General features: G+C 51.9%; 10 protein-coding genes across 10 annotated transcripts; 6 read left to right on the top strand and 4 right to left on the bottom strand.

The window, feature by feature from the left end:
• The first annotated feature begins 4,491 nt into the window (after positions 1 to 4,491).
• Positions 4,492 to 5,491, top strand: M406DRAFT_356895 (uncharacterized protein). The gene is made up of 2 exons (XM_040923549.1): positions 4,492 to 4,918; positions 4,986 to 5,491. The coding sequence occupies exons 1-2, from the start codon at positions 4,840 to 4,842 to the stop codon at positions 5,474 to 5,476; spliced, it is 570 nt and encodes a 189-aa protein (XP_040776211.1). The 5' UTR covers positions 4,492 to 4,839; the 3' UTR covers positions 5,477 to 5,491.
• A 546-nt stretch (positions 5,492 to 6,037) lies between these two features.
• Positions 6,038 to 6,448, bottom strand: M406DRAFT_322966 (uncharacterized protein; the record flags this gene model as incomplete). Its single annotated transcript, XM_040919716.1, has 1 exon — positions 6,038 to 6,448. A coding segment is annotated over one exon (411 nt), but the record flags the coding sequence as incomplete, so codon positions are not given.
• A 124-nt stretch (positions 6,449 to 6,572) lies between these two features.
• Positions 6,573 to 7,114, top strand: M406DRAFT_356893 (uncharacterized protein; the record flags this gene model as incomplete). Its single annotated transcript, XM_040923548.1, has 1 exon — positions 6,573 to 7,114. A coding segment is annotated over exon 1 (177 nt), but the record flags the coding sequence as incomplete, so codon positions are not given.
• A 1,846-nt stretch (positions 7,115 to 8,960) lies between these two features.
• Positions 8,961 to 10,706, top strand: M406DRAFT_259924 (uncharacterized protein; the record flags this gene model as incomplete). The annotated part of the gene is made up of 1 exon (XM_040917329.1): positions 8,961 to 10,706. One exon carries the CDS (start codon positions 8,961 to 8,963, stop codon positions 10,704 to 10,706), a length of 1,746 nt encoding a protein of 581 aa, XP_040776208.1.
• A 661-nt stretch (positions 10,707 to 11,367) lies between these two features.
• On the bottom strand, positions 11,368 to 12,785 carry M406DRAFT_340689 (Aldo/keto reductase; the record flags this gene model as incomplete). The annotated part of the gene is made up of 7 exons (XM_040921581.1): positions 11,368 to 11,589; positions 11,660 to 12,088; positions 12,156 to 12,372; positions 12,430 to 12,496; positions 12,565 to 12,587; positions 12,666 to 12,714; positions 12,767 to 12,785. The coding sequence occupies 7 exons, from the start codon at positions 12,783 to 12,785 to the stop codon at positions 11,368 to 11,370; spliced, it is 1,026 nt and encodes a 341-aa protein (XP_040776207.1).
• A 1,191-nt stretch (positions 12,786 to 13,976) lies between these two features.
• Positions 13,977 to 15,214, top strand: M406DRAFT_41987 (uncharacterized protein; the record flags this gene model as incomplete). Its single annotated transcript, XM_040924175.1, has 3 exons — positions 13,977 to 14,205; positions 14,279 to 14,373; positions 14,465 to 15,214. 3 exons carry the CDS (start codon positions 13,977 to 13,979, stop codon positions 15,212 to 15,214), a joined length of 1,074 nt encoding a protein of 357 aa, XP_040776206.1.
• Positions 15,215 to 16,340: 1,126 nt separating this feature from the next.
• On the bottom strand, positions 16,341 to 17,516 carry M406DRAFT_356892 (uncharacterized protein). Its single transcript, XM_040923547.1, has 2 exons — positions 16,977 to 17,516; positions 16,341 to 16,908 (listed from the first exon to the last, which is right to left on the bottom strand). The coding sequence occupies exons 1-2, from the start codon at positions 17,292 to 17,294 to the stop codon at positions 16,738 to 16,740; spliced, it is 489 nt and encodes a 162-aa protein (XP_040776205.1). The 5' UTR covers positions 17,295 to 17,516; the 3' UTR covers positions 16,341 to 16,737.
• A 2,386-nt stretch (positions 17,517 to 19,902) lies between these two features.
• M406DRAFT_279031 (Prp19-domain-containing protein) lies at positions 19,903 to 21,890 on the bottom strand. Its single transcript, XM_040918369.1, has 3 exons — positions 21,791 to 21,890; positions 21,192 to 21,681; positions 19,903 to 21,105 (listed from the first exon to the last, which is right to left on the bottom strand). The coding sequence occupies exons 1-3, from the start codon at positions 21,801 to 21,803 to the stop codon at positions 20,169 to 20,171; spliced, it is 1,440 nt and encodes a 479-aa protein (XP_040776204.1). The 5' UTR covers positions 21,804 to 21,890; the 3' UTR covers positions 19,903 to 20,168.
• A 250-nt stretch (positions 21,891 to 22,140) lies between these two features.
• Positions 22,141 to 22,928, top strand: M406DRAFT_340685 (uncharacterized protein; the record flags this gene model as incomplete). The annotated part of the gene is made up of 3 exons (XM_040921580.1): positions 22,141 to 22,635; positions 22,690 to 22,728; positions 22,917 to 22,928. 3 exons carry the CDS (start codon positions 22,141 to 22,143, stop codon positions 22,926 to 22,928), a joined length of 546 nt encoding a protein of 181 aa, XP_040776203.1.
• Positions 22,929 to 25,511: 2,583 nt separating this feature from the next.
• M406DRAFT_70268 (uncharacterized protein) lies at positions 25,512 to 25,901 on the top strand (the record flags this gene model as incomplete). Its single annotated transcript, XM_040925336.1, has 1 exon — positions 25,512 to 25,901. The coding sequence occupies one exon, from the start codon at positions 25,512 to 25,514 to the stop codon at positions 25,899 to 25,901; it is 390 nt and encodes a 129-aa protein (XP_040776202.1).
• Between the last annotated feature and the right edge of the window lie 1,682 nt (positions 25,902 to 27,583).

Raw genomic sequence — 27,583 nt, 5'->3', positions numbered from 1 at the left:
CTATTCTGTTAATGAGAGAATTGATGGAATCAGCATTAATTCTATCTATTCGGACTGAAGAACCAAGTATATGAAGATTTACATTTCCTACTATTAGATAGATTTTCTTTAGATAGTTCTTCAGTTGTTAATCTAAGTATTCAGTTTAATATACTGAGTAGCTTCAAAGGCAATGAATACTTGCATTGCTTATTAGAACTTATACAGTTCTATATTCAAGAACTTAATACTTTGATATCGCTCTTATTAGCATAAACTCTTCGTGTATTTAGGAATCTTCGGATTGCTGCAGTGCTCATTATAAGAAAATACTAACAAATAATATAGCAGAAGTAGAAAATAATAAATCAGAATATAAGATAGAAAAAATTCTTAAGCATAGAAATACAGATAATATAAAGAAATATCTCATCAAATGAAAAGATTATTCAGCAAATGAAAATTCATGGAAATTATGAGAGAATATTGAAAATGCTTAGGAAAAGATAGCTGAATATTGGAAAAGAAAAGCTAGCACCTAAGATAATCGCTTCGCCCCAAACCAAGATCCAGAGGCTTCAGAGACCTCGCCCTCCAGGAAATCCAACTAATCCACCACTGCATTTCCTACATCCACGGAATTCCAGTTAAAACTCTCAAAAGAAGAATCTCCAGCAATCACAGCAGATTCCTCTGCAACCACAGAACGAACCCCAGCAGCAATGCAAGCTCGCTCCTTCTCAGCTTTCTTACATTCCAACTCCTCCATACTAGAAAGGCCTCAATAAATAGCTTTCATTATCCTCTCAAACTATAGACGCTTCTGCTTCCGCAAACATCCTATCTCTGCAGCAGCATTGTACAGCTGCTTCTCAGCATTCTCGAGTTGGTTCTCCAAGCATTGGTATTGAATGCCTATCTAACGAATTTCCGCTGCGCTCAACTCTTAAACATTGCATTAAGAGCAATCCAGGCGGATACATTCAGTGTAGCAAGAGAAATCCTTAATGGAGACTTAACAAGACTGAATATCACAATCCTTATAGAAGGAATAAGAAGATATAATAATAGCATTTTGAAGAATTAAGGAAAGAAAAGAATTCTTTTATCTAATCTTCTCAGCATAAGAACAAGGTTTGTTGATTCTATTCGACATCTCAATCAGGAAGGCAAGATTATACATATGAAGAACTTGCTAGGATACTTACAGAAGATTGTTAAGAATAACAACTGATAGAAAGGAGATGATATTATAACTCATCCAACATGCAGATCACAGAATAAGCTCTACCAACCAAGGATTAGATGTTAAGAACTTAATGTTCTAACAAAGCATTGATTACATAACTCAGGATTAGGGTTATAAGCATAGCCAATCAGAAAGGATAGCTTCGAATATATGCTATCCAGAGCTAGCAGAATAACTTAGATATGTTGCTATCTAACATATCCATACTGAAGAACTGGATATATAAGAACATGTTCATTATCATTAGATAAATTCAGTATATAGCTCTTCAGTTATCAATCTAAGTATTCAGTCTTCTATACTAAGTAGCCCCAAAGGCAGTGAATACTTGCATTGCTTATTAAGACTTGTACAGTTCCGTATTCAAGAACTTGACACTTCGACACTGCTCTTGTTAGCATAAACCTCCTCGTGTACTTAGGAATCTTCGGATTGCTGCAGTGCTCATTACAACATAGCTCTTCAGTCATCAATCTAAGTATTCATTTGTTATATACTTGAATAGCCCCAAAGGCGAATGATTAGCACTTGCACGGATTACAGTTATATTTCCGTATTCAGTGGATTCTACTTTGACACCGCTCTTATTAGCATAAACCTTTTGTGTACTTCAGATCTTCGGATATTGCAGTGCATATCATTATACTGAGGCTTACTGCTGCTTACTGAAGCCTGATGAGCACTGGTAAGCTCCTCTGATTGGTTGGCCTGTATTAACCCTAACCCTTGATTACCTAATCTTGGTTGGGCGTGTTTATCCTTCAAACTGCAATTGTTGGTTCCTTTGTTGGCGGGGCCTGTCCTGTGACCTGCATGTCGGATGGGTCATAACACTTAGAGAAGGAAAGCAACCAACGTCAAGCCTTATTACATATCTGACAAGAGCTTCATCTTCCCAGAGCTCAAGAGCTGGTGGACAGCCTCGAGATTTCGTTGAGTAGGCAGGAAGGCTTTTCTGATGCAATACTGCAACATGCTTTCTCAGCCCTGATTCGCTGTATAGTATACTCTTAGCAAAAGATCGTAGAGAAGTTCTTAAGAGCTTGAGGGGCTTCGGGTCTTCTCGTGGGCCTTGTAGTGGGCGATTGCGCCCTCGACGCATCTGCCACGCATTAAGGGCAACCTTGAATGCCTCGTAGGCAGCATCTTCTTGGGCCTGAATGGCTACGAAACTGCTGGCAGCTTCTGCGTACGATTGAAAAGAGTCAGATTCGGCCCTGGGGGAGGAAAAGGAAGCCATTGCGATGGTTGTTGAGGAGAAAAGGACGAGGGAGGGTGTGTGTGTGTGATCGGGATAAAGGGATCGAAATGCGCACTATTTTTGGCTGCGCACGGTTTTGGCACCCACTACCGGAGGAACGGAGGTAGTGGGCCAGGAGGGCTAGTGCCCACGAGTACTGCAGTGCTCATTACAGAGGAGCGTCGACAGGAGGAGTGTTAGAAGAAGGAGAAGCGTCGGAAGAAAGCGAGTCGAGCTGCTGGGTCGGTTGTAGAAGTTTCTTTAGTTTGCGGAACTCCTCACGAAGCTTTGAGTTCTGAAACTCGAGATTTTTATTCCGGTTAATGAGACTTTCTATTTCATCTTTCTGGTTATAGTAAAGTCTTTTGACATTCTTGTATTTTTCTTCTATGGATTTATATTAGCAGTCACCCTGTCTTGAAGCACAAAGTATGCGCACGAACCCAAACTTATTTCAGCATTGGCTGATTGCTCTGGGAGCTTCGAGCTGTTGGCATTCTGCTGTTGGCTGACATGTCGAACAGGAACAGACGGTATCGATCTGGTCGTGGCTCTCGGGACCTGCGCCGAAGCTGATGTATGAGATTGTGCTTCGCTATGAGTTCCCTCGTACGCTAAGTAGCGCCTTTTCAAGACTGTCTGTTCTTCAGTGTGGTCTTCTGAGATAGTCCATCGTACTCGCTTAGTTCCGTTACTCCCGCTAGAAAGACCGGAGGCTTCGATTCGGCCTCCGGAGAAGGAGAACATTGTGGCTCGAGCGCAAACGATTGAAAGCTTGCGGAAGACTGCTGAAGAGTAAGACCTTTAATCACAAGACAAAGAGACTTAGCATTGAAAGAACATAAGCCTGATCAAACTCAAATGTATCATGATGTGGCTTACGGTGCATCAAAGTTTTGATGCAGTTTGAATAGTTGAGTGGTAATTTAGGTAGGCCGAAGAAGCATTGTAGAATAAGGAAGGCAGTGGCTTAGTGATCAGCAGATGAGCAAATGCCCTTAGCGCTTACTTTGCTTATTTATTACCCCCTATAGTTCCCATAGATACTCGTGCAGTTAGTGAGCGCCCCCTGGAGAACGAACATTTGATCCCTTGATGCGGCGGCAGCTGCGATCATCTGCGCTGCAGCTCAAGATATTGCTGCGCGTCAAGAGGAGATCTCCGATGGCATCATGACTGAGAGTCGAAAGTGTGAATACGCAAAGCAGGTTCTGATTGATGCTGCTTCCAAGTGAGCGAGGGGAGTCATCCTTTCTCTTGTTTGCTATAACCCCAGCAAGCAAGCATAGCACACTCAATGGGTCCTAAATCAAGGGCACCTAGGGGCCGGCGCCTTCCCGACCTCCCCAATAAGGAGTTTTGGATATCGCAACCCAAGTCTTGGGCTAATACCTAGGAGTTGTTGATGGTGGGTAGACTGTGGTTTTTCTTTTGGAAGAAAACCTTTTGGGCCCATTCAATTCGCAGGTCACGGAACTGGGTAGATCGCAAGCAAAGAAAGTACCAGGTGCAATAGACCTGGCCTGTCATTACCCCTAACCCCCAAAATTAGGGGCACACCTACTTGGTTTGGTTTCGTAAACCAGTTTTCTGTCCCTGCTAGTCTTTTGCCAGTATCATAGCTTTTCAAGAGCTACGATGTACATCTCGTCAACGAAGCCTGTACCTACAGTAAGCAGACATGCAGAGCCTGGTTTTCTCTTACTGAAGAACAAGTCAGCAAATGGGTGCTGGCTGGTCAATGGAAGCGCCATGGCTGTTTTGTCTCTTTCTCTGACATGCATGAGAGGAGGAAGGAAAAGGTTCATTATGAGTCATTCTGACTGCGTCGTTTTCCAGCGAAGGGCGCCGTTCGGCCGCCAAAGCGTTGTCAAACTGGTCGCGGAATGGGTTGCAGCGCAGCAGTAGTTAGCACGCATCGCCTGGGGTTTCCACTAGGTATATAAATCTTGATCATCTCGAATCGTCCGTTCTCGACGCTCTGATTTTCTTCTCCAGGTCACCCCCTTCCCCATCTTTTTTTGGTTGATGGTCACACCACAGTCAGTGTTGATCTAAATTCTTTGACCTTCACTTCCTCCCCCGCACAGGAGGGAAAAGCCTAAGTCGGCCTCGTCCCCAGAGGCCGTCTCGCACCCTGTCACAATGGCCGCAGCAGGATCCGCATCCAGCTGCGCGACGCGCCAGACCGCAAGCGCCTTCTTCCGTCCAGCCCAGCAATAGTTCTCTACAGCACACTTCCCATCCAGAGCCCCCAACAGCATCTCTTGACCTTGACCTCGATCTCGACTTCTCGCAGCCGCACTTCTTCAGCCCGGACTCGTGGTCCCAACTGGGCCAGCTCCCAGCGGCAGTCGACGACGATTTAGAGATGGCGTTCGGACAGACCTGGGCGGACTCGGGCGAGGGCTTCGCTGCCGCGCCTCCTCTGGACCTCGACTTTTCTTTTGGTCAGTATACCCGTCGCCGTCTTTGACGGACCACGAGCTCCCAGCCCGCTAACAACCGCCATCTCAGACCCTGCCTTGATAGAATCACTCCCGGATTCCATCCCAGACTTCTTCCTCGTCACCCCCCGTAATATGACCAGCAATCACGACCTGCAGCAGTCTCAACAGTTTCAGTCTCTCACGCTCGATCCCTCGCCACCACAACCATCCTCCAGCAACCTTGTTCCCAACCCCGAAACCCACTCCCGGCCTTCCTCGCCCTCCGAAAGCAGCCCGCTCGTTGGGGGAAATAGCCGGGCCGGGGCCGGGCGACAAGTTGGGAGCACTAGGCGCGAAGATGACCCCGACGTCGTGCTCAAGAGGCAGCGCAACACAATCGCTGCGAGAAAGTATCGCCAGAAGCGCATCGACCGCATCAAGGAACTGGAGGACGCGCTGGAGGATATGACCAAGGATAGGGATGATCTGAGGTTGAGGTTGGCGAGGCAGGAGGCAGAGACGGCCGCGCTCAAGGAGATGATGCACATGAATACTAGGCAGGCTAGTGATAAAAATTGATGCTCGTTCTCTTCCAATCCCGCCCATGCCAGGCAGCGAGCCTGTACTGCGTCAAGCTCGGATGCCCCTCCCTACGCGCATATAGAGAGAAAGCCCACTCCCCCGTCCCCCCTCTTTCGGCAGAAGGTTCGCGCAGGATGTTCTTGGATATTGACGTTTCCATGGCTCAAGTCTTGGACTTATGTGTTGCACTACGCCCTTGTTGATGAGGCTCTGGCCCGGGGAGAGTCATCCAATTAGTATATCTTACCTTGGATAGGTAAGCCCTCCAGCCCGTGCTTCTCTCGTTGGGGCAGAAGGCATGACGAGGACAAGTGGTCACCGATTCTCGCCCATGTGCAGAGAGGCACGAGGTAAGCAAGGTGGCTGGCGAATTGCCAGCCGCTTCTGTAAAATATAACCTTGTTGTGGTATGAATTTGCGTCTAAAATGAAAGATCGTACAAAAGCCCTTGATGAATCCCTGTCGCTATGCTGACTCTAATATGAGACTGTGTACACCTGGACGGTGCAAGTCCTAGGCGCCTACCAAGCCGTTGACTTGCTTCTTATATGCCCCTATTCAAGTCCTCTGACCGCGCTCCATCCTCATAAGGATATCAAGGGCCGCGTTGAGATCGATATCACCGTAATCTGTCTCCTGGGACGAAGCGGGGCCTTTGTAGCCGCCGACAAAGTCAGCGTTGCCTGTGTCTTGAGGACAGCATTCCGCTTGGTATGTTGCTCCTGCTGTAGCCTCTTCTTCTCCTCGTGGGCCTCGAGCGCCGTTCGCCTCCCCAGCACAGCGTCCTCCGACAACATCCATGAAAAGGTTACTCGTATGTTCGATCATGTCCCCGTGCAGCTGACGTTGCTCGCCCTGCGCTTGATTTTTCCGCTCGCGGATCCGTCGCTCATGCTGATTCTGCTCGTGACTCCGCTGCATTGCGACCAGTACCTCGAAACCAGGACCGCTTGATCCAAACATTCGCTTCTTTGGAGGAGAGGCTTGATATGCAGCATCATTGTCCGGAGCCTGAGCAGCCGTTTGCTGGGCATCAGTATATTCAGATCCGCCGGGGTTTTGACATGGTTGACCGGTCCGTGCCTCGGAAACGCATGCAGCAGCCTTGTCTACGGCACTTGATTCCACGACACCACCCTTTCCACATGGGCCACGAGCCTCGCTAGAGGTGTCTATCTCTTGGTCATCTTGAGATGATAGAATGTATACCTGCGTTGAGAGACGGGGAGCCTTCTTGGAAGGCTCTGTAACTGGAAATGGCGGACGTTGGGGGGGAGAAATCGGTTCGGCCGGTGCATATAACGCCTTGGCTGGCTCATCTTCGAGGGGCGTCTGCGAAGGAGGATCAGCTCGACTTCCAGATGTCTGAGACTGGTGCTCGGGGGAGCTGAATCCTCCATCATCATCAGCAAAGCTATCTGCTAACTCCCTTGCCTGCTGGGATGAGCTAGGGAACATGTCTTCTGCGTTGTTGAGGAGGAAAGCCTGGGTGCTTGCAGACAATACGCAGGCTTCAGAGGGATGCGTAGGCATAAGGCCTGACACAGTAGCTGGAGACTCTTCGGCAGGATCTTGGGCCTCTGCGTTCGTCAAAGGCATGGGGACAACGTCTGCAGCGAGCTGGTCCTCCAGAAGCTCCTCCTCCCAGGCCTCATCAATGCTGAGCTGTATATCCGGGGGAAAGGGGTCGGCATCGAGCTGTCGTGCTATGCTTGTCAAGGTACCAGGAGGGTGTTGATTAGGACGTGGGTCCGGCTCGTCTGCGTTTGTCTCACATAACTGGCCATATCGCGGTCTCTTGCATTCCCTCCCAGTCTCTAGGTCATCTTCCGCCGATTCGTAGTCGTCCTTCTTATCTGGTGCGTCATGCTGCTGTCCATATCTTGCCTTGGCGGTAGACTCAGCCCCGGAGTCGGTCTCAAGATCTTGCTCCCTGATGCTGTCGAGATGGTTTTCTATGGCTGAAGAGGCTTGCCTCTTCCCAATCCTGATAAACCTGGATATTGTGTCCTGGCTTGGGCGGACGTCAACCAGGGGCAGACCTTTCCTCTTGCGCTCGTCTCTTTCATGCTCCTCTCTGGCCTTCTTCTTCTCCCTGGCCGTCCGAGCCCTTGCCTGAGCTTTTTCCTTCTCGAACTCCTTGCGGATGCGGTCCTGCTCCATGAGCTCTATACGGCGCTGCTCAGCCTTTGAAAGTTTGGGGCCCTTATTGGCCTGCCTGTAGAGCTTCTTGGCCTGCTTTGTGGTCATAGGAGGTTTGTTGTAGACGGGCTGGGCATGCGCATGAGCTTGTGCAGGGTGCTGTTGGCCGGGCTCTGGGGGAGCCTGAAGGCCTGCTGGAGTGCTGGGGATCAACTCAAAAGTTTTCTGTCTTGGCGCCATCTTGAGAATTGTATGGAGTCGGAGACAGCCAGCTGGGAATGGAGGTGAAGAGATGTAGGTATGCCCTCAGCTCAGCCCAGCTCGGTTGCGTCCATTCCAGGAGGAACAATTGGCATCTGGTGTCAGAGGTATCACTGCTTTGCCTCACAATGCGTCGGAAATAAGTTGTCACTATTGAAGCATGGTCTGTCACGCAATGAATTAGAGCGGAGTGCAAGGACAAGTGCAGTGCAGTGTCGACTTAGGCGTCAATGTTGATCCAGGTTAGCCCCACCAAGCCTGCTTACTCGCGTGAGCACGTGAGCGCGTGATCCTTCCTGTGACAAGGAAAGAGGCAGCTGCTGGTCCAAGTGTACCACAGTACAAAGTCAATGACCTTGGAATCTCCAGGGGACTAGTGCCATCAACTCTGTGGATGTGCTTGTTGCGCAATACTGGATGTCGCCTTCATTCCAACTGGGGCCATTGCAATGGCTTCAATCCATCTGTCCACATTAGCCATCATCGCCAGATGCAAAACAACAAAACATATAATTCAGCATTCTAAATCCAAACACAATTGCGTCAACAAGTAGCAATTGTTATGTACAGCTAGAATGGGCTTCATAGCACATGCCAAGTAATTACACAGACCTTGCTGTTCTCACAGACATTTAAGGATGAGCGACCTTCGCACTAAAGCATGACTCCATTGTGGACTTCGATGGCGTAAGAGGCCAGACCCACTGCTGCGTTGATCCGGGGTAAAGCAGGGTCGCGCGCATGTTGTTGTTCACCGTGTTTGAACAAGACAAGCCGAGGCATATTGCAGCGTACTGCTTGGTGTTGTGGTCAGTTGAATCCTATCTGTGGTACGAGTGCATCGGCGCTGGCAACCACATCCTAAACACTTGACCACAAAATCATCTTGAATCTGAGGGAGCAGCCGGGCGAAGCGAGTGCTCAGGGCACACACTATTATTATACACAGGAACCCTAAGGAAGCCAGGGACGCCCTCTACTTTAGCAGGATGCGATAGACCTCCAGGGAGTATAGCCAGACCCCGCAACAACCTCTCAGATCCATCCTCTTCTTGCTCGGCTCGTCACCTCTGCATAGATGTCGTCAACACCTCGGCGCAAGATCGGCAGCAGGGCGTGCGATGGCTGCAAGATCCGCAAGGTGAGGTGTTCAGAGACGCCTCCCTGCACAAGGTGCTCTTCCGTTGGCATCGAGTGCACCTTCAACAAACTGCAGGGAATCCGTGGCCCCCGCAGTTTGCGGGCCAAAACGCTGGCTCAGATCCAGACCTTCCAAGAGAGTCAGCGTCCGAGCCAGAGCCAGAACTCGACCGGCGCCGGCTCTCTAGAGGGCTCATCAGCTGGCCGAGGCAACCATTCGGAGCGCGGGAGAACCCCGGTCTCCTCCCTGATCGTCCGGCTCTGCCTCTACAACCACCGGCTCTTCCCAGTGTGGCCCATCCTCAGTGTGGACAATGTGATCGCCAGGCTGCTGCGGGACCAGGCAGATGTGGAAAACTTTGCGCTCGCAAACGCTATATGTGCCGCCATTATTGCACAGCTTAAGCTGCCTTTTGAAGGCAGGACGGATGATGATGATCCAGCCACGGCGGCGTCCATGGCTGCCGAATGTCAGAACGCCAAAGCATCGCTGCAGGGCGGGGATGGAGGGCCCATCATGAACCTCAACATGCTTCGTATATCCTTCTTTCAGCACATCTATCACGAAAATCTTAGCCCGGGAGGCAGCAAGTCTCTGCTCTTCCTCCGAGAAGCCTTAACGATCGCACAGATTATGGGCCTCCAACGGCAGTCAACCTACGCCTCCCTGTCGGCAGAAGAGCAACAGATGAGAAGCCGCATCCTGTGGTTATTATTCGTCACTGAGAGGGGTGTTGCCATGCTGCATAGGCTCCCCACGATCTTGACGTGGCAGCCCAGTTTTCCCCCAGTGGGCGGACTGGACTGCGAACAGGACAAGGCGCAGATCCTGCCTGCGTTCAAGAGACTCGTTGAGCTTTTCTGGACACTCGACCAGGGCGGAGCATTCGACTTGATATATGCCGATAGCAGGGGCGACACACAAGGAAGCAGCCGCCTCGACTACATTCAACATTGCCTGCAGGAGATGGCGGCCGAGGAGCAAGATAGCAACGAAGTCCAAAGTGCTGACATACTGGTCACAAGATCTTGGATGCAAACAGTGCTCTGGCGTGTGTCCACAGACCCCCCTAGGACCTATAAGCAGACCAACCATGCGATCCAGACCTGTCGGATCATCAGCGACTTTCTCAGCAAGATCAACCGGTATTCAAAGACAGCACTCGAGGCTCACGGGCCGACCATCGAGTTGAAGATATACGAAATGGCAAATGCTCTGACAGACGCCTTGTCAACGGACCTGGATCTTCTACGGAGTTCCATCGGCATAACGGCCAGGCCAGTCGACATGCTCGTTCAGCTTCAGAAGCTCCTTGCGTCCTCGCGTGGAGGCAATAAGACACTCTTGACATTGCTGTGCGCCCGCATCGCCGAGGTTGAGCGCGGCGGACCGCCCAATCTGATATCTCCCGCAGCACCACTTGTGTTAGAGGTTGTAGAGACCCATGGTGACGATGCCAATGATGACGACAACGATGATGATGATGGTAGTGGCATTGCTTCTGGAGCAGTTGGTCCGCCAAGAGGGAGACTATCATATCCAGCATATCTCGACACGAGGCTGAATTTTCCAGCGCAACTGCCCGTGTGGCCAGAAATCCGTCGAGAACCTAGCTACAACGTGAACGTCGACCCCAGTATGGACTTGGAGATCATGTTCATGCAATTGGGGAATGGGTCGTAAAAGGCGTAGTCTATAGAGTTGAGTCAGATGTGTAGGGCTCTTTGGAGGGGAGGGGGACGAAATAACGATACTAATCCGGAATGCTAGCAATGAGAGACGACTTGCCATCAAGTTTGGTAATGAGGCCAGAGAGGGGTAATTGTATATTTTCGAAAAAATCGAATAGTGAGCACTCCAATCCCCCTTTTTTAACACCCCCCCCCCCAAAAAAAAAAGAAAGTTTCCTGGGTAGTTGATTGACAGCATAATTATCAAGAGCTTCGTCAATTCTACGCCACTACAGTCAACAGGGAAAGCGTGTCATTCACCTGATCCTGGACTTTAGAGTTCTTGTCGATAGTTTACTGCGTTTAGTAATAAGTTCGGCACTTTATAATTTTCTGGTGTCTTGTTGCAAGCAGGCTTCTCCTCAATCTCAGTGATTATCCATATTCACCCTATTCAATCAACAGACGATTCATATCAGGTCATCCTCTCTTGCTCGCCTCAAGGTCTCAACAAGGGAACAACGTAACCTAATAGATGCTTTCCAACAGTTCTATTCGGCCGAAAATTTGTGAACAAGTTCGCGCACGCTGGACATGATCAAGCTGCGGGGGATGTCTTTGCCCCATCTGACGAGAAACTTCCAGAATCCCAATGGCCAGTCTCATAAAGTCTACTAATCCTGCCTGGCCGGGTCCAAGTCTATCTTCCCCACAATCTCGTCAATCTCTGCCAGCACATCGGGCGTCAACTTGTCTATCGCCTTCAATGCTGCGCAATTCTCCACCACTTGGTCGGGCCTCGATGCACCTGTGATGACAGCTGATACGTTGTCATTCTTCAGGCACCATGCAAGGGCTAGCTGCGCCCGCGTGATGCCCAGCTTGTCTGCGATGGGCTGCCACAATGTTAGCCTCGGAGTACTATACACAAATTAATCACCAGGGGATTTGGATATCAAAACTTGCCTTCAACTGCCTGGCCTTGGCTATCGTGGACTGCCACTGCTCGTCCGCATATGAACTCCTCACCGAGCTGACGAATTTATCTTCGCCCTTGGCAAATCGTGATCCTGCTGGTGGCTCATCCGGGCTGTCATCGTACTTGCCGCTCAACAATCCGAACTGGAGCGGGCTGAATGTGGTCAACCCGATACCGAACATCTTGTATAGCCTCTGGAACTCGCCTTCGACCTTCTTCCTCGACAGCAGGTTATAGTGCGGCTGCTCTGCTATGGGTGGGATCAGCCCCAGCTGCTTTGCGATCCCGCACGCCTCTGCAATTTCGTCTGCCCCCCACTCGCTTGTGCCCCAATACAGAGCCCAGCCTTTCACTTCGATGACATGGTTAAAGGCTCTGACTGTCTCTTCGATCGGTGTGAGTCTATCTGGCCGATGCTGTTTGGGTGATATCAGCCATGCACACTTTCAAGTGGTCATGGTCAGGCCGCGGGGGACAACTTACGGCAAACACCACGTCGACATACTCCAGGTCCAACCTCTTCAGCGACGCACGGAGTCCCTCGATGATGTGCTTTCTTGACAGCCCGTGATTGTTGACCAGCACCTCTCCGTTGTGGGCTCCCCAGTTGAGCTTGGTGCTCACCACAATATCGCTACGACTCCACCCAAATTTCTTGATGGCCTGTCCCATAACCACCTCAGACTGACCAGCGGCATAGCTGCGAGAGAAGAGTGTCAGTACAGTGCCGTGGAAAAGTGCCAGAGACCCTACGCACCTCTCAGCAGTATCGAAGAAGTTGATACCGAGATCGTATGCCTGCTTCATACACGCCATTGTGCTTTCTGATCACTATACGTATGAGTGTCCAGGTCGGTCAGTTTCTCGAGATAATTAACAGCAGCTCACGCACCATTCCCGAGCTGCCCACCAAAGCTGTTCTTGATTGTCAGCACATCGCGTGGCCCTTCAGACATTTCCCTTGGCTCCCCTAATCAATTCCAGAGCACTTACGTGAGCCAGCCACCCAGCCCAAGTACGGAAACATGCAGGCCCGAATTCCCTGAACTTCATCAGCCCTCTGTGTTCGTGTGTTCTCGGTGCAATAACCATACCAAGCCTGCGGTAGGCCATGCCAGTCTTGCGAGGCTCTTCCCACGCCATTGTGCTGAATCAGGTCCCTATGTGACTGCCAGGTAAATATTATAACAGAGTCAGGCCCTTGTGAGATCACCGGACGGATAAGTCTTCGAGATGTCGTTTTAGGATGGGCAGCTGTGCCGATCGACGGAGTGAACTTCGAGTGAAAAGATCTCACTAATATCTGGTGACAGGACAGGACAGGACATCTTATCTTTTACCCCGCTACGACTTCCACAACCATTTTCTCCGCGACTATGATGAAGCCATGGAGAAACTCTCGGCATCGCAGAAACTGTGGGCCCAGGCTTGTCAGGCACGCTAGCCACAGTAAATCACCGCAAAACGAGCAGAATAAAATATGAATCCGGCAGAGGAAATTAGGATGGATACTGCCTTGATCAAGACTGCAGTTTAGAGTGTATTTCGCTTCCATGATCTCAATCGTTGCAGTGATGCCCATAGCCTGTGTTCCCCTTGCACTGTGAGAATCGCTATCTGTGTTGATTAGGTATTTAAGTAGTTGGTATCCATCAAGCTGCACTATGAATACGAAAAAATCCGTGGAAGCCCAAATGCGGTGTTCCTCCTTCGTGAATATTATTGACCATGAAGGTCGAGCCATCATGGACCGCCTAATTGACTAGCTATAGTAGCAGGAAGTCTATATAAGATATGTGGTAAATTATCATTGCTGCTTTTTGAAAGGCCATGAAATGTGTGATCACGAAACCCGAAGGACGGCTCTCTTTCTTCCTGTTTCTGTTTGACTTTCTCTTCTTCTCTTCTACAGTTCTCTCGTATGATCTCTCTACAACCTGCCCGTCATTGCAAATGCAGGGCGACAGGCTAAAAAGGCCGCTGCGGATGAAGCCGTTCAGAAGGAGGAACCCACCCACATTGATCACGCAATTTCTCCGTTATCACTGATTAATGACTGTATTCCTCACACATTGTCATTCATCGGGCCTGAAAAACAAATGTAACCTCGGGGCATCTCTGCGGGGTACTGCCCTGTTGCCTCATTCACAGCTTAAATAGCGTCGTCAATCCTCGTCGCATACGGACCTTTTATTGACCTACTCGACGTAGCCATCTATTTTCTGTTACAAGATCAGATCAGTCAATCCTCCCCAGGAAAAGAAGAAGAAGAAAAAAGGGAAACGAGAAATAACAACAGTAGCCATGCCTTCGGTCAAGTCTCCGACCAGCGAGGAGCAACTTGGTGGCCAATTCTTGGGCGGGAATACTCAAGCGCGTACGCGTCTTCTCAAGCCGCTCAAGTACAGTGGCAGTTTGGATAATTTCAAGCACCAAGATTTGACACCGGTGATCGGTCGTGAATATGAAGGCCTACAAGTGAGAGATCTTCTAACAAGCAACGATGACACTATAAGAGACCTTGCTGTCACAAGTCAGTCCACCAATTCTTCTTCCCTTTGCAGCTGCGATCTGGTTTGGGCTGGGCTGACATTAGATTTCTACAGTCTCGCAACGGGGAGTGGTTTTTCTTCGTGATCAAAATGTTACGCCAACTGAGATGAAAGATCTGATGCTGCGGATAACAGAGCTGTCTGGATGTGTAAGTTTGCTCCAGTATCGTTGAACGTATTTCACACGGCATTGAGCAGGTATGCATGGAATTAATCACTCGCTGACCGGCTTGGGGGCAGCCTGAATCGTCCGGCCTTCACATTCACCCCTTGACAGAGGAGGGGAGTGAGCTCGGCGACCAAATATCCGTCATCAGCAGCGAGAAGCAGAAGAAGGGCGGTGGCCTGACGCACCAGCTCTCGGACGTCAGCAGATTTGCATCGGCCGGATGGCATACCGATATCAGCTTCGAACCTGTGCCATCAGACTACGCCATGCTAAAGATCCACACTCTACCGCCGACGGGAGGGGATACTCTTTGGGCTTCTGGCTACGAGATCTACGACAGGTTATCGCCTGCTATGCGAACCATGCTGGAATCTCTCACAGCGACTCATGATGCAACGTTTTTCCTCGATGAGGCCGCACGCCTTGGGAACCCACTGAGGAAGGGCATCAGAGGAAACGCGTTGAATCAGGGAGACAGGCTGACAGCCATCCATCCTGTGGTCAGGACCAACCCTGTGACAGGTTGGAAATCCGTCTACGTCAATAAGGGCTTCACCAAGAGAATCAACGGAGTAACCAAGGATGAGTCTGATCTCCTACTGGGCTATCTCTTTAACATAGTCACGCAAAACCACGACGCTCAGGTTCGGTTCAAGTGGCGAGCGAACGATCTAGCCATATGGGACAACCGTTCCATGTGGCACTGCGCTACTTATGATTATGTGGAGGCTCGCGCCGGTGATAGAGTTTGTAGTCTTGGGGAAGCCCCGTATCTGGACTTGACATCAAAGGGCAGGAGCGAGGACCTTGGCTTCATGTAATTGCTCATCTGCCATAGAAGCTGACCCAGGGGAACCATTCTTAGCCTCTTCTATCATAATACACAAATGATGGTTTCTCATCTGAACGATTCAGGAATTGTGATCGCCTGCCTTGTCCGCAAAGTGTAACTCATATCTGCTGCACCTAGGGCTTCCAATTCCATCGACGCAGTCTCTTTTTACCATGGGATTTAACGCGGAGCCTTATCAATCATAAATCCTTTATTGATCGTCAGGGAAATGTTATGGAATCGAGGGCCAGAAGCAACCGCCAGCAGAGTCCTCCAGCAGGATAGGGAGACCCCCCAAAGGGTAAGTACTTACCTTTGACCCCGTAATCGACACTCAACAAATACCAAGTTTTTAGTAGACCTTTGTTGAAGGTTTATTAAAGTTTCTTCCCCTCGAGAAGTCTTTTGTCTTGAACATCCCAACACTATATATAGCAAGAATCACCCCTCTACGAAAGTATCTTCAATTGATGATGACATTTCCCCCTTGCAGAATCATAGGAGGGCAGTGCTGACAGCAGGGTTGTAACCGATTACAAAAGTATGACAAACAAGTAAGGAATTACTCAGATAATTGCAAGGCATTGTGAGTTCGTCAGAATAGTTGTGGCAACCATGAATATGCTCTCGCTTGAATCTGCCTCGCAGCTCAGTCTTGGAGACTTTCTTGGTTTTGAAACACACTGAACTAGGTGTAACGCAGTGTCATCATGTCAAACAGGAAGATGGCATCAGCTGCTTCAAAGCCGAAAGTTCGTACATCTTCGGTGCTGTTCTCGGGCTCGTTGTGCTGGAATCTTCACATGCCGTGGAGGCCTGGGGGGAGGTTAGAATGCGCAACCCGCCTAACAAGTTGGCCAGAACCGGAGGAAAGTCAAAGTTTCTAGGCATATGCACCGCCAGTGACGGAATGACCATTGCCCACAGCATCACCATCCAGAGAGATATACCTAATTTTCGAAGGCGAGCAAGAGAGCTGCCACACAGACCAGGGCCGCGGAGGGTGGGAACCAAGGCAGGCAAGGTAGGCAAGGTAGGCAAGGTAGGCAAGGTAGGCAAGGTAGGCAAGGTAGGCAAGGTAGGCAAGGTAGGCAAAGTAGGCAAGCAGTGGAAATATGCGACAGATCTGCAGATGAAATAAAACAGGGCCACTTATTGCTCTTCATACAGAAGCACTAGAAAATCTGCCAGAGCTGACTGAGGAGGCTGTGCAGCCAAGGAATACGCGCTGACAAGAATTGCAACACCTGAAATGCTCACCACCATGAGCACCGATGTGTCGACCTAAGCTCCCTCCCAATAAGCACATTGACGAGCCCGTCATTTAGCACCTTTCCGTGACATTCGCTACCAAGCCTGTAACACCGTCCTTGTCCATCGCCATGATGCCATGCCTGAAACCAGAGACGTAAGAATTCCCCCAACGCCATGCAAATGTGCTATTGTTCAGAAACTAGTATTTGAGTCGTCGAGGAAAGAAGGTCGGAAAACGTCTGCGGTGACGCAGCTCAGTTATATGAAGATGCCGACCCAGCTTTGGTTGTTGGTTACGTCCGAGTCGCAAGCATCAACCGCACAAAAGACCTTTGGCGTCTTGTATGAGTAGTTAACCCGAAATCCAAGCTTGTCGTAGTCCTTGCTTTTGTACTTCCTGCGATTCTCGTAGCAGTCTCGACAGTAGACCTAGACCAAATACACTCTTAGCAAGTACGAACCGAATGCTTCGTCTGGATCAGTAGGGAGGGACTCACGTGACCACAGCCCTTCACGGCCCAGAAGTGGTGCTCCTCGCGATCCTTCTTATTTCTGGGGCGCTTGGCGGGACGGGCACCGTCGTCATCGGCGGCGGCGGCCGAGTATTTCAGTTCATTGTCGCAGCTAGCGCAAACAACGACCATCTCGTCATTCGTATCCCTGTCAGGGCCAGTGTGGCGGGTAAAGCCTGGTCGGGCAGGAGGAGGGGGCTCGAAGTCGGGTTTGGGAGTGGGCTGGCGACCGGCCAGACCACCAAAGCCGTTCGCCTGGTAGTTGAACTCGGGCTGGTTGCCCGCAAGAGGGTTTGCATTCATTGCAAATTGGTGAGCCTCGATAATTTGGAGATCGGCTTCTTGATGACCGAAATGAGCGCTGAGAAAATCGGGGAAGAGGCCTCGAAAGCTGCTTATGTTGCCCAGTCTAGGGAAGCCTGGGATGAAGCCACGGCCGAGACCGATAAATTCGACGCTTCGTCTGTGATTTCGTTGGGCGGCAGACCGGGGGGCAGGCAAGCGACGGTCGGCTGGGATGTCAACTTCTTCGAACTCAACATCAAGCTCATCAGAACTGTTGGTAAGATCAATGACAGGGGTGTCGCGCTGCCCTCTCAAGACGCTGCCGTCACTGCGGGTAAGCGACGGGGTACGTGCGATTTGTGATGTTTGTCTACGCGGATTCGGCGGGAGTCCTTGCTGTCCACCCTGCCCTTGACCCTCAATGTTGCGGATGTTATCGACAACGATGGCTCGTTGAAGGTGAATAGGGCGCTGGTGGAGTAGGACCGGGCTCTCTGGTTCCTCGGTGAGATCGATCACATCGACGCCTTGTCTTTGCTGCGCAGCGTTATTGTGACGATGGGCGGATTGTCTGGCCTGCCCAGAACGCGTGGGATGCCTCTGCTGTTGGCTCTGCTGGCGTTGCACAGGAGGAGCCTGCATCTGGCGGTCCAAAACCACCTCAATCAGCTCATCATCTCCATCCTCGTCCGACACAAACTCCGAGTCAGAGCCCCAGTCCAGGGCGGGGGTCGGCCTCCCACCATCTCCGTCTCTGTTTGGGTGCGGCATGCTACCCTCCCGATATGCTCTTGCAGCCCCGTTGGCCACTAGGTAATGCAGTCGTCGTTCGTGCGGCGCAAGAATATCTTCTCTCTCCTCCGCCTCCTCCTCCTCCTCCTCTAAATCCTCGCTGTCGTCCAAAGTCACCGGATCTGAGCTGGGTTGACCAGCAGCAAAGGAGGCTCGTACGTTCTCGGCGGCACGGTGATTATGTTCTTGGTCTGACAGGTCGTCTCCAGAAGAGTCGGAGCTCGCTTGGATTTGGTATCGAGCCGGTCGAACTCTTGGCTGAGAAGGTGCGATGTCCCGGTCGTCGTCTGGCGATGACGAGGAAAAGATGTGATTAAAGCTGTTGCGGCCGGCGGATTGGTACGCTGGGCGATTTTGAAGTGGGACGGAGTACTGAGGCTGGGGTAGGCGCCGGTTCGGGTGAATGGTCGGCGTGAGGCTGGAGCGTCGTGGCGGGTGGCTGACGTCTATATGCTCCAAAGGTCTGCTCCGGTCGTGTGGGCGTGCAAGTTCTTGGGATGCTGCCGAGGCAGGGCCAGAACTCGAGGCTGGATCAAAGTCGACAAGAAGATTGAAAGAAGAGCCAAACCCAGATTCGGAGATTGAATCCAGAGAGATGGGGGAGAGAGACGAGAAAGAAGGTGCAGCGGTGTGGACTTCGAGGGAGCCTGAATCGACCGGAGAGGGGGGCACGAAGGCAGTGGAGGCGAGAGAGGTGGCGCCAAGGCTGTCCTCTCGCTGTCTGTCGTCGGGGTGGCCACTGTTGTAGCCGTAGTGACGTCGAGTCGGGCCAGAGTGTTGGTGTCCCTCGACGAGGTCGTCTGCCCTATCTGATTCAATCACAAAATCGTCCCGCCCAGCAGAATATCCCTCTTGTAGAGCCTCCTCGTTCCCTAGTCCGCCGGCTCGGTCTAGACGAGGGAATTCGTCGAGAGGTCGCCAGGACATGTGTGATGATGAAACGCTGTGTGGGTGGCTGTAGTTGGCGTCGAGGCCGAGACTGCCGCTGCTGGTGTCGATACGGTAAGGGTCAGGGTCAGGGTCGAAGGCGTGGTTGTTGTTGTGGGCAGCACCAGGGTGCAGATGGCCGGAACGTGCAGTACCAATATTCGGAACAAAATCGTCGTAATTCATGGTCTTGGTTCCATATCGTTTTCTACCCCGACCTGTTTCTCATGTTGTAGCACAGAGTACTGATTTGAGCCCAAGGTCGGTTCCTCGCCTTCGTCTGCAGTGGTGAGAAGTAGGTGACGCGGTCAGACACAAAGGAGTGATGATGGTGATGGCGCGATACAAGAAGAAAAGAGAAAAGGTGACTCGCTGCTCAGAGGGATAGTGACGGGACGGGAGGCGACACAAGAGCTAGAGCTGTAGGCACACACACTCGCACGCGCACACGAGTAACACATGCACAGGCCCAAGTACGGACACCAGGACGTAAGTGCAGCAGATTGATTGGACCGTCCGCGGGATGAGGAGGCTGCAGGGAAGTAGTGATCAATCAACCGCCCTGGAGGGCGAAAAAAGAACAGATGATACAAAAAATCAAAGTCTGTAATCTCTGCCCGTCTGTTGCGGAAGAGTGAGCCTCTCCACCTGCATGGTGCCTCTCCGTTTATTTGCGCGAGAGTGTAATGAATGAGAGTAGTGGGATTACTGGACTTTCTAAAGGTGATCTCGTCATCATTCCATTTCTCACTTGGGCACCAGTGCGTTAGTTGCTCGGGCCGGTCCATGCTACAAGACCCCTCCTTGATCATCCCAGCCTTGGTCGGATCTCAGTAATAAGGAGGGCGGGGTGCGTGGATAGTAGATAGGGTCTGGGTTGATAGTCGCACAGGCCAGGCTCGATCATGTACGATTGTTGAACCATTTTCACCTCACAGATTCTATTCTTGTCCGCACCCATTGGACGTATGCCAATTCCCTCCCTCTGCCTGTCGAAAGAAGCTTCCTGAATATCTCATACATGCCCGGTCCTGTTGCTGCCGACCTGGGCTTTTTGTCTGCACCTCGCCAGATCGCCCCGTCCTCGACCTAATTAGTTCATCCAAGTTGTCGTTGCCAGCCCCGTCTACCACCACCACCACTCGCAGTCACCCCAGAATTTGCATGTCCCTATCATTCATCTGGAGCAGCTAGCACCGAGATCACGCCGTCCCTGTTGACCGTCACCAGCTTCTTGGCCTCCTCGCCCCAGGCGACCGCCACGGCAGGTGTCGCGCTCTGGAGGGCCTCGCTCCATTTCTTGCTGCTCTTGGCGTATTGCTGCACGGTGACGCCCGATGGTCCTGCGGTGGCGAGGAACTGTCCCGTGTAGTCCCATGCCAGGCTCTGTACCGCGCTTCCGATGTCCAACACCTTCGCCGTGGCCGCATCTCCTTCCTTGCGCAGGTCAAATACCGTCACGGTCGTCTGTCCCTTGGCTGTTGCCGCTATCCAGTAGCCGTTCTCAGAGAAGACGAGAGCCTCGACGGGGGCCCCTAGCGAGAATGTCGCTGCCTCTTCGCCTGTCTTGGTGAGATACATCTTGATGGCACCCGCGTTCGTGCCCGCTGCGAAGAGGTGGCCGTCAGGGTGGAATGCGCACGCTGTCAGGGGCGTGTTTGTATACACCCGTGTGACCCTCTTGAGCGCATCCATGTCGTAGAAAACAAAGCTTTTGTCCGTCCCGACTGAAGCTAGGATCGTACCTCCGGGATGCAGCGACAGGGCTGTAGCCGCGCCCGCATGCTCTGCAAAGGACGCAACCTCACTGCCCCCCTCCAAGACCTTGACGGACCCCTTTGACGTGGCAAAGATGACCTTGGATCCGTGCCACAGCGTGTCTGTGATGGGCTCATTGACCTGCAGGGACCGCTCCACCTGACCTGCAGCTATGGAGAAGACAGCCGCGTCTCCCTTGAGACCACCGACGGCTGCGTATCCGGCTTCGGTCCCGATCGAGGAGGCCTGTGGGACAGGCAGAGACTCAGATAACTGTGGCGCAAAGGAGGCGATCTCGTTAGCCTTCGCCCAACCGCCCGGTACCGGGCGCTTCTTCCGGCTTTTAGAGAGCCTATTCAATGGAGCATCGGTCAGTAGGCGCGGCAAGCATGTAGTTGGTTTTTTTCTTTCCTTTTTTGGGGGGGAGGGTGGACGTACTTGGCCTGCGTGTCATCGACATGCTGGGCTAAATCTTCTGGCAGGGCCTCGTTGTCTACGGCCATGGCCTCTCCGTTTGCGCTGGCACCAGCGCCGCCAGTGACGGTGACGTTGGAGAGGGCAGCTCTCGCCTCGTCGCGCTCCTTGGTCAGACGCGCGATGACCCTGACGGCGGCATCATGTTGGTAGAGGGCGTTGGCCAGCTCATCGCGGGTCTGGGACAGCTGTTGCTTGAGTTTGAAGGTCTCGAGGGCCAACGCATCCCATTCGTTTTGGAAGGTAGAGAGCAGGGCAGGGATGGAGGTGAGGGTGGGTGGGCGCGGTCGCACGACGCGGGCAGACTTGATAGGCAGGAGGTCGTCCAGGTCGAGCTCGTCGGAGGTGATGGGGTCCTTGCCGTTCTCCTCGATGTACTTTTCGATCAAACGCTTCTCGAAAACGGTACCTGTCTTCTTAGAGACGACTGGCTCCTCGGGAGCCTCGCCTGAGACTGTTGTTGGTGTTCAGCCTTTGGTCAGTGGGTTTCTCATGCTGACTGGTCTGGGTCTGGACCTAGCTCTGGGTCGAGCTCTGGCATTTGCAGATGATGATGCACTCACTGGCACAAAGCATTCTGGACTCGTGTCTTTGGATGAGGTTTTGGGTTGGGCAATCCACAAAGAGGTGCGTCGGTCTGTTGCTGTCTGATTTGCAGAAGATCTGGGCTCGTACCTCTGCTCAGCTTCGTTTGCAGTCGCGGTTTGGAGGTTGGAAATTTGGCGGCAGGCTTGCAGACTTGACTAGCCCCTGTCCCTGTTGTGCTTCCGAGGTACGTACCCAGATACTGTGCCCTACAAGGGTTGGCCCTACGAGCGGATACTGTACTATCGTCGTATCTTCCTTCCACTTCCCGTATCTCAACCTCTCAACTTCACCATCGTTAGGCGCATAGATCTGTCCCTCTCGCAAAATGGCTCCTACCCTTCCAGATGCAACGATGCTGGCATCGCTGCCCGAATCGACCCTCACCTCGGTGCTGGACCTCCTGTTCGAGCCTAGCCATGACCTCCACACCCTCGCCTTGCCTACACTGCGTTCCATCACCTTCACTACCTATCCCGACATGATAGATACCCTGCGCGACCAATTGCTCGTCATCGCAAAGACAGTCCATCCAGACCCTTCGGCCCGCAAACCTCTTCTCTCAATCTTGGGCTCTCACCCCCGCCTGGGTGAGAAGAAGGTGGAGAGCGCGCAGAGTGCAGCAGAGCAAGCACAGCTGCAGTCTGCTGCTGAATCTGAGGCCGAGGTGCTGGCATCCCTGAATAGGGAGTACGAGGCTAGGTACCCCGGCCTGAGATATGTCACTTTTGTGAATGGTCGGTCCAGGGACATTATCATGGAAGACATGAGGCGGCGCATCGCCAGGGGTGACTTCCTAGCCGAGGAGGCGGAGGCTATCCATGTACGTGAGCTCTACAGCTGAACCCGAGAGAATCACTAATTTTTTCTTTGATAGGCCATGGCAGACATAGCCAAGGACCGTGCTGGAAAGCTGGCAAAAGAATCCGAGGAGTCTACCGTCGGGCGCTCCGCACTCCCAGAAGGCAGCTGAACGGACTGACGACCGACCGAGCATCTCCGTTCAAGATTGAGTCGCGGAAGCTTCCCGTCTTATGGACGTAGCCCCTTCTTCTGGAGGCAATTCACCTTCCGCTTCTCTCCTGCGATGACTGGGGAAGATAGGCAGCTATTTAGCTACGTAGCAGGCCCGGTGTCTGACAAAGTAGCTTCCGCCCCCGTCTTTACTGTATGAACTTGCACGCCATCCTGGCTCAAAGTTTTATTCCACGATTTACTCGAAGGCTACACTACGAATTCAATACACGTCCGCCAACTGCTCCAGCGTTGTTGTATGTACTCTTTTCGTTTCTGGTTGTCTAGGTTTATAAAAGCTTGATCTAGTGATTGGGCTACATATACAATTGGTGGCTTCTGTTATATTTGGTGATGCTTAATCCACAGATAACGTTAAGCCGGACCGCCGTTCGTTTGACAATATAAGTCAAGAAGTGGGACTGGAAGCCTTCTCGACCTGACCTTCTAGCAACAATAACCCCCAGTAATTCCTTGCATAAGCATGCCAAAGGCATCCTATGGAACGCAAGGTGTCACTGGGCATCATGCACATAAGGTGCATTGAAGTCTTTCGATTTTAACTCGAGAGTACGTAAGAAGGAAGCACTGAGAGCCCCCGGACCAAGGGATTTCTTCAGGGTGAACTAAGCTTAACACACAGCCGGTCTCCCCGAAGCCGAAGAAAGCCAGCGGCAATCGGTTCTGACCGACGAACGTGGTCGATGCTCTCCACCATGTGCTGTTGCATGTATGACGCCCTTGCTCGATTGACTGCTAGAGAGCTGTGGACTATGCTGCTTAAGTTCATATCGAAACAACATCCCCGATATCAACACAGTGAAGGAGAAACTACATTCGTGGTTTATCCAACAAAGAGGCCGATCTAATACCAACAGAGACTCAAGAAAGAAGCCTTCTCTAGGACCATCCCACAAATTACTGATACAACAACATGCAAGACGACGAAATGCTGTTTGGATAGGTAAACTTAATAGGAAGTTGTCATGGCGTACTAACTATGAAATCACAATGGGGCTGGTAAGTAATTGCCATGATGACGGAACGCTGCTAGGCATAATTTTGGTGTCCGAGGACGGATTATCTCAGACGACGTAAGATTTGAGTCAATGAATGAGACGATATCAGGGTTGTGATTTGAATTAGTCCGGAGAGAATGGTGCTTTTGTGAACAAACTCCGCAAAGCTTCCGGTAACACGACCAGTCCTCAGGAAGCGCCCACAAGAACAAGGATTTATCTTGTAATTTTAATTTTAACCCAAAAAAACCTCTCTCTATTTCAAAATTTTTGATGACTGTCAACAGGTGAGCCTGACGTCTTGCCCCTCGCCACGGATCTCTAAAAGGAAGGTTATACTCGAGAAAATTTGCCTTCCAGGCTGCTTATGGCATAGAGTTGCAAATACCACATCTAGACGCGCCCATGCGGCGTAAGTGGGCCTTCGGCTGTCACTGCCGACTACATTCGCATCCGCGGACCACGAGAAGCCAGGGCTGACAAGCTGACATGTGCCTGAACCCCAGCTCTCGCATACCACAAGCCAGTCATATCGCCTCTCCTGTTCCCCGGGTCTTCCTGAGAATCCCCACCTGGAGGCAAACTCATGCACCGAGGCCACGCCGTCACCACACGATGTTTGCGTTTGTGCATATGCATCCAGGTTCTTGCTTCGTTCGGCGGATGCGGTCACGCTCCCTGCCCTTCGTTCTGGTATCTTCTATGCTCTCCCCCTCTTCTTCGTTTGGCACACTGGCATCATCTTTGTGGCTTTTCTCTCTGGAGTGCCTTGACGGTCAGGCAAACAAACACCAACCAACTTGGACTTACTTCAACGTAGTCTTACCAAAGTCTTTCTTTAAGGGAATTGGGTTGAAAGACTCGTGATCATCGCTCCCTCAAATCTGTTACACCCCCCCCCCCCCCACCCCAAGTTTGACAGCCTGGAAAATCGCTTGGGCAACAAGGTGCTTACCACTGCACTGACAAGTGGGCGTTCTTTCGAAGATGTGTGGTTGCCATCACGAATTGTGATAGGGGAGCGGTGGCCTCCTCGAGTAATTGCTGGCGCAGTTCACCCGAGCCGTGGAATATGGCCGTTCCTATAACTGATTTACGCGGTAGTGGTGCCTCATGGAGAATGGCCCCTCATAAGAGAACAACAGTATTGCCTTCGTCACCGACCAAAGGACACGCCGAAAGAACACAACACACAGCGACGAGGAAGAGAAGCCGGCCAATGCATGACGTTGATGGGCCTTTCACCGGGCTACTCAGCTGCAAGAAGCGTCGACTGCGGCGTGATTTGATCACCTCTCGTCTCTCTCTCCCATTCTCTCTCCCCGCCACACATATACTCAATCGGCAGACAACGGTGGGTGGCGAGTTATTTCTGAGACGAGCTGCCGCGGCGGCGTCGAGCTCTCGAGGGCCGGGCTTCCCTGGTATAGCCTTGGAAGCTGGAGGACAACCTGGTAGCATCCCCACGAGGAAAGTCCGTGGACACGGATCAGCGGAGATGGTGCATCGAGCAGCGATGTTGAACCGAATCAGGCTGAGGGTCTATCACGAGGTAGGAGGAGAACGAGGCGAGACAATCATCCATGCGAGAGAACATAATACACCGCCAGAACAGGGCGTACCATCTAGGAGTGTCAGCGTTGGCCTCCCAGCGACACGGCCCAAAATGTCTACACAGTGGCCTTCCGAGACCAGACCCTCTTTCACGACCAAGCCACCAGATACAGCTGTGGCTGCTCGCAGTCCTGGCCCGCAGCCTGCCCAGCAGAAGTCTCTCCGCTCCCCCGAGTTACGCGCGCGTCGAGGTCATGTCGCCAGACCGATAGAGGAGGACCAAGGAGATGAGGATTCGTTAAGCTTCCCGAGCAGCAACTACATCGAGGACCTGGCCGACGTGGAAGATGTCTATGCTGACTTTGGTGTCATCTTCGGTGGGGCAGCAGAGAGGGACGAAGATGTTAGCGGGAATGGGCCTGTGACGGGCACCTTGCATGCTGCCGAGCACCTCGAGGAGTACATGGACGATCTGGATGGCATTCCACCTGCAGCGAGGTGATGGCCCAGACTTTATGACCAGCCACTGCTGGGTCAGCACAGCCAGGCCAGGCGGTGGCCTCCAGCGACACCCAGCGCCCAAGACCTAACGTTTCCTAAGCCAACCCCAAGGATCGCCCCCAATTACACCCGACGGCCTTCCTCAACATTGCCCAAATCGTGCTTGGAGCACAAGCCAAAGGTCGACCAAGCTGAGTGGACAGTGAACACGGATTTGAAATAGTAGAGTAAGTGGTACTGCGATGCCTGGCGGCTTCGTGCTAATGTTGCATGCCTGGGCGATACGGCGCAACCCGTACGTGCAAAGTGCTCCCATCGATATGCACCTGGGAAAAGAAGCATCTATCAATTCGAAATATCGGGTGGTCCTATACATCGGCAAAGCTTCAATCTGACTATTTGAACAACAAAAAAGAAATAAATAAAAAGAGGAGAAGAGATTTGGGGCCGCCGGGGGGGGGGGAGGGGGAGGAGGCTCGCCATCGTTTCATATGGATAAAAGAACGGAATCTACTTAAACAAGTGCGGCTTGGGTGCGGCCTACCATCAAGAGCTAAGTTTTCGAATCAAATAATCAAGACTATCTTGATCGCGACTGCCGACTTGGGGCCTTTCCCCCATCTAGTCCATAATCACCCATCGATCGTGCCTTCCACGCGCAACCAGACGGTCACCGCGCGCATCAGCATGATCAGATTGACACGAGGCCAAGCTTGAATTGCTATGAAACACCTTGTCTCCTTTTTTTCTTTGCAATTACACTTGCATAGAAACAAAGACGACCTAGTCAACATAGGCAAGCAAGCTACCGAGATCCACGAGGACATGTCCGCCCCCAATGGTTCCTGCGGCAGACACGAGAAGCAACTGCACTATTCCTGGACACAAGAGAGCCCATTACTAGGAACGAGCGACGGCAGCGTCCGGGTGATAAGAGGTCAACGTTGTCCAAAGCGCCAACGGCCAGGCCGAGATCATCGCCAGTCTCCAGAGAGCAAACGAGGTGCTCACCCTAACAACTCCAAAGTCACACGAGGAGTCTCAACCTCATCGAGACCGAAATGGTCGAGATGCGACCCGCACTGGCAAACGGCTGTTGTGGATCACACTTCGATGGGCCTCATGGTCCGACCTCTGCCATGCAGCCTGCAGAGACAGACATATCCGGCTTTGGTGAAATTCCCCTAGGGCGCGCTTACAGAGGTCTCTTTTTTGAAGACCCTAACGGATGGCATAGCCCGGCCGACCTATCTAACATCGCACGTACACTGGCAACTGCACCCCAGAACGCCCATGGCACCAACTTGGTCCAAGCAGCTTCAACTCGAAGCCGAAGCTCAAGCCGAAGCAACACAGCCAGCGGCGCCGGTGGCGTCCGCACCGGTAAAAACCCTTGCCATCACGCATCACGGTAGAATAAATCGACTGGCCAACATGGACCACGGGTAGAGAGGAGCAAGTGAAGCACAACAGGGATTCTTACGACAGCCATGGCAGCTAGACCCCTGGAGCTCCTACATGCGCCGTGACCCTCAACGGGATCAGCGGCCAGCAGGGGAATAATTTTCAGCAGCCCGGGCTGTGATGGTAGCCGCTCCCGCAGAGACGTCAGCTGCCGGCCCAAGCTTCGGCTTGGAGGCCTAATCTTCACGGCAGGAGCCCTCCCTGATCAGCTAGCTCTAC

Source organism: Cryphonectria parasitica (assembly GCF_011745365.1).
Source record: "Cryphonectria parasitica EP155 unplaced genomic scaffold M406scaffold_5, whole genome shotgun sequence".
NCBI lineage: Eukaryota > Fungi > Ascomycota > Sordariomycetes > Diaporthales > Cryphonectriaceae > Cryphonectria > Cryphonectria parasitica.
This window is presented reverse-complemented; position numbering and strand designations above follow the sequence as displayed.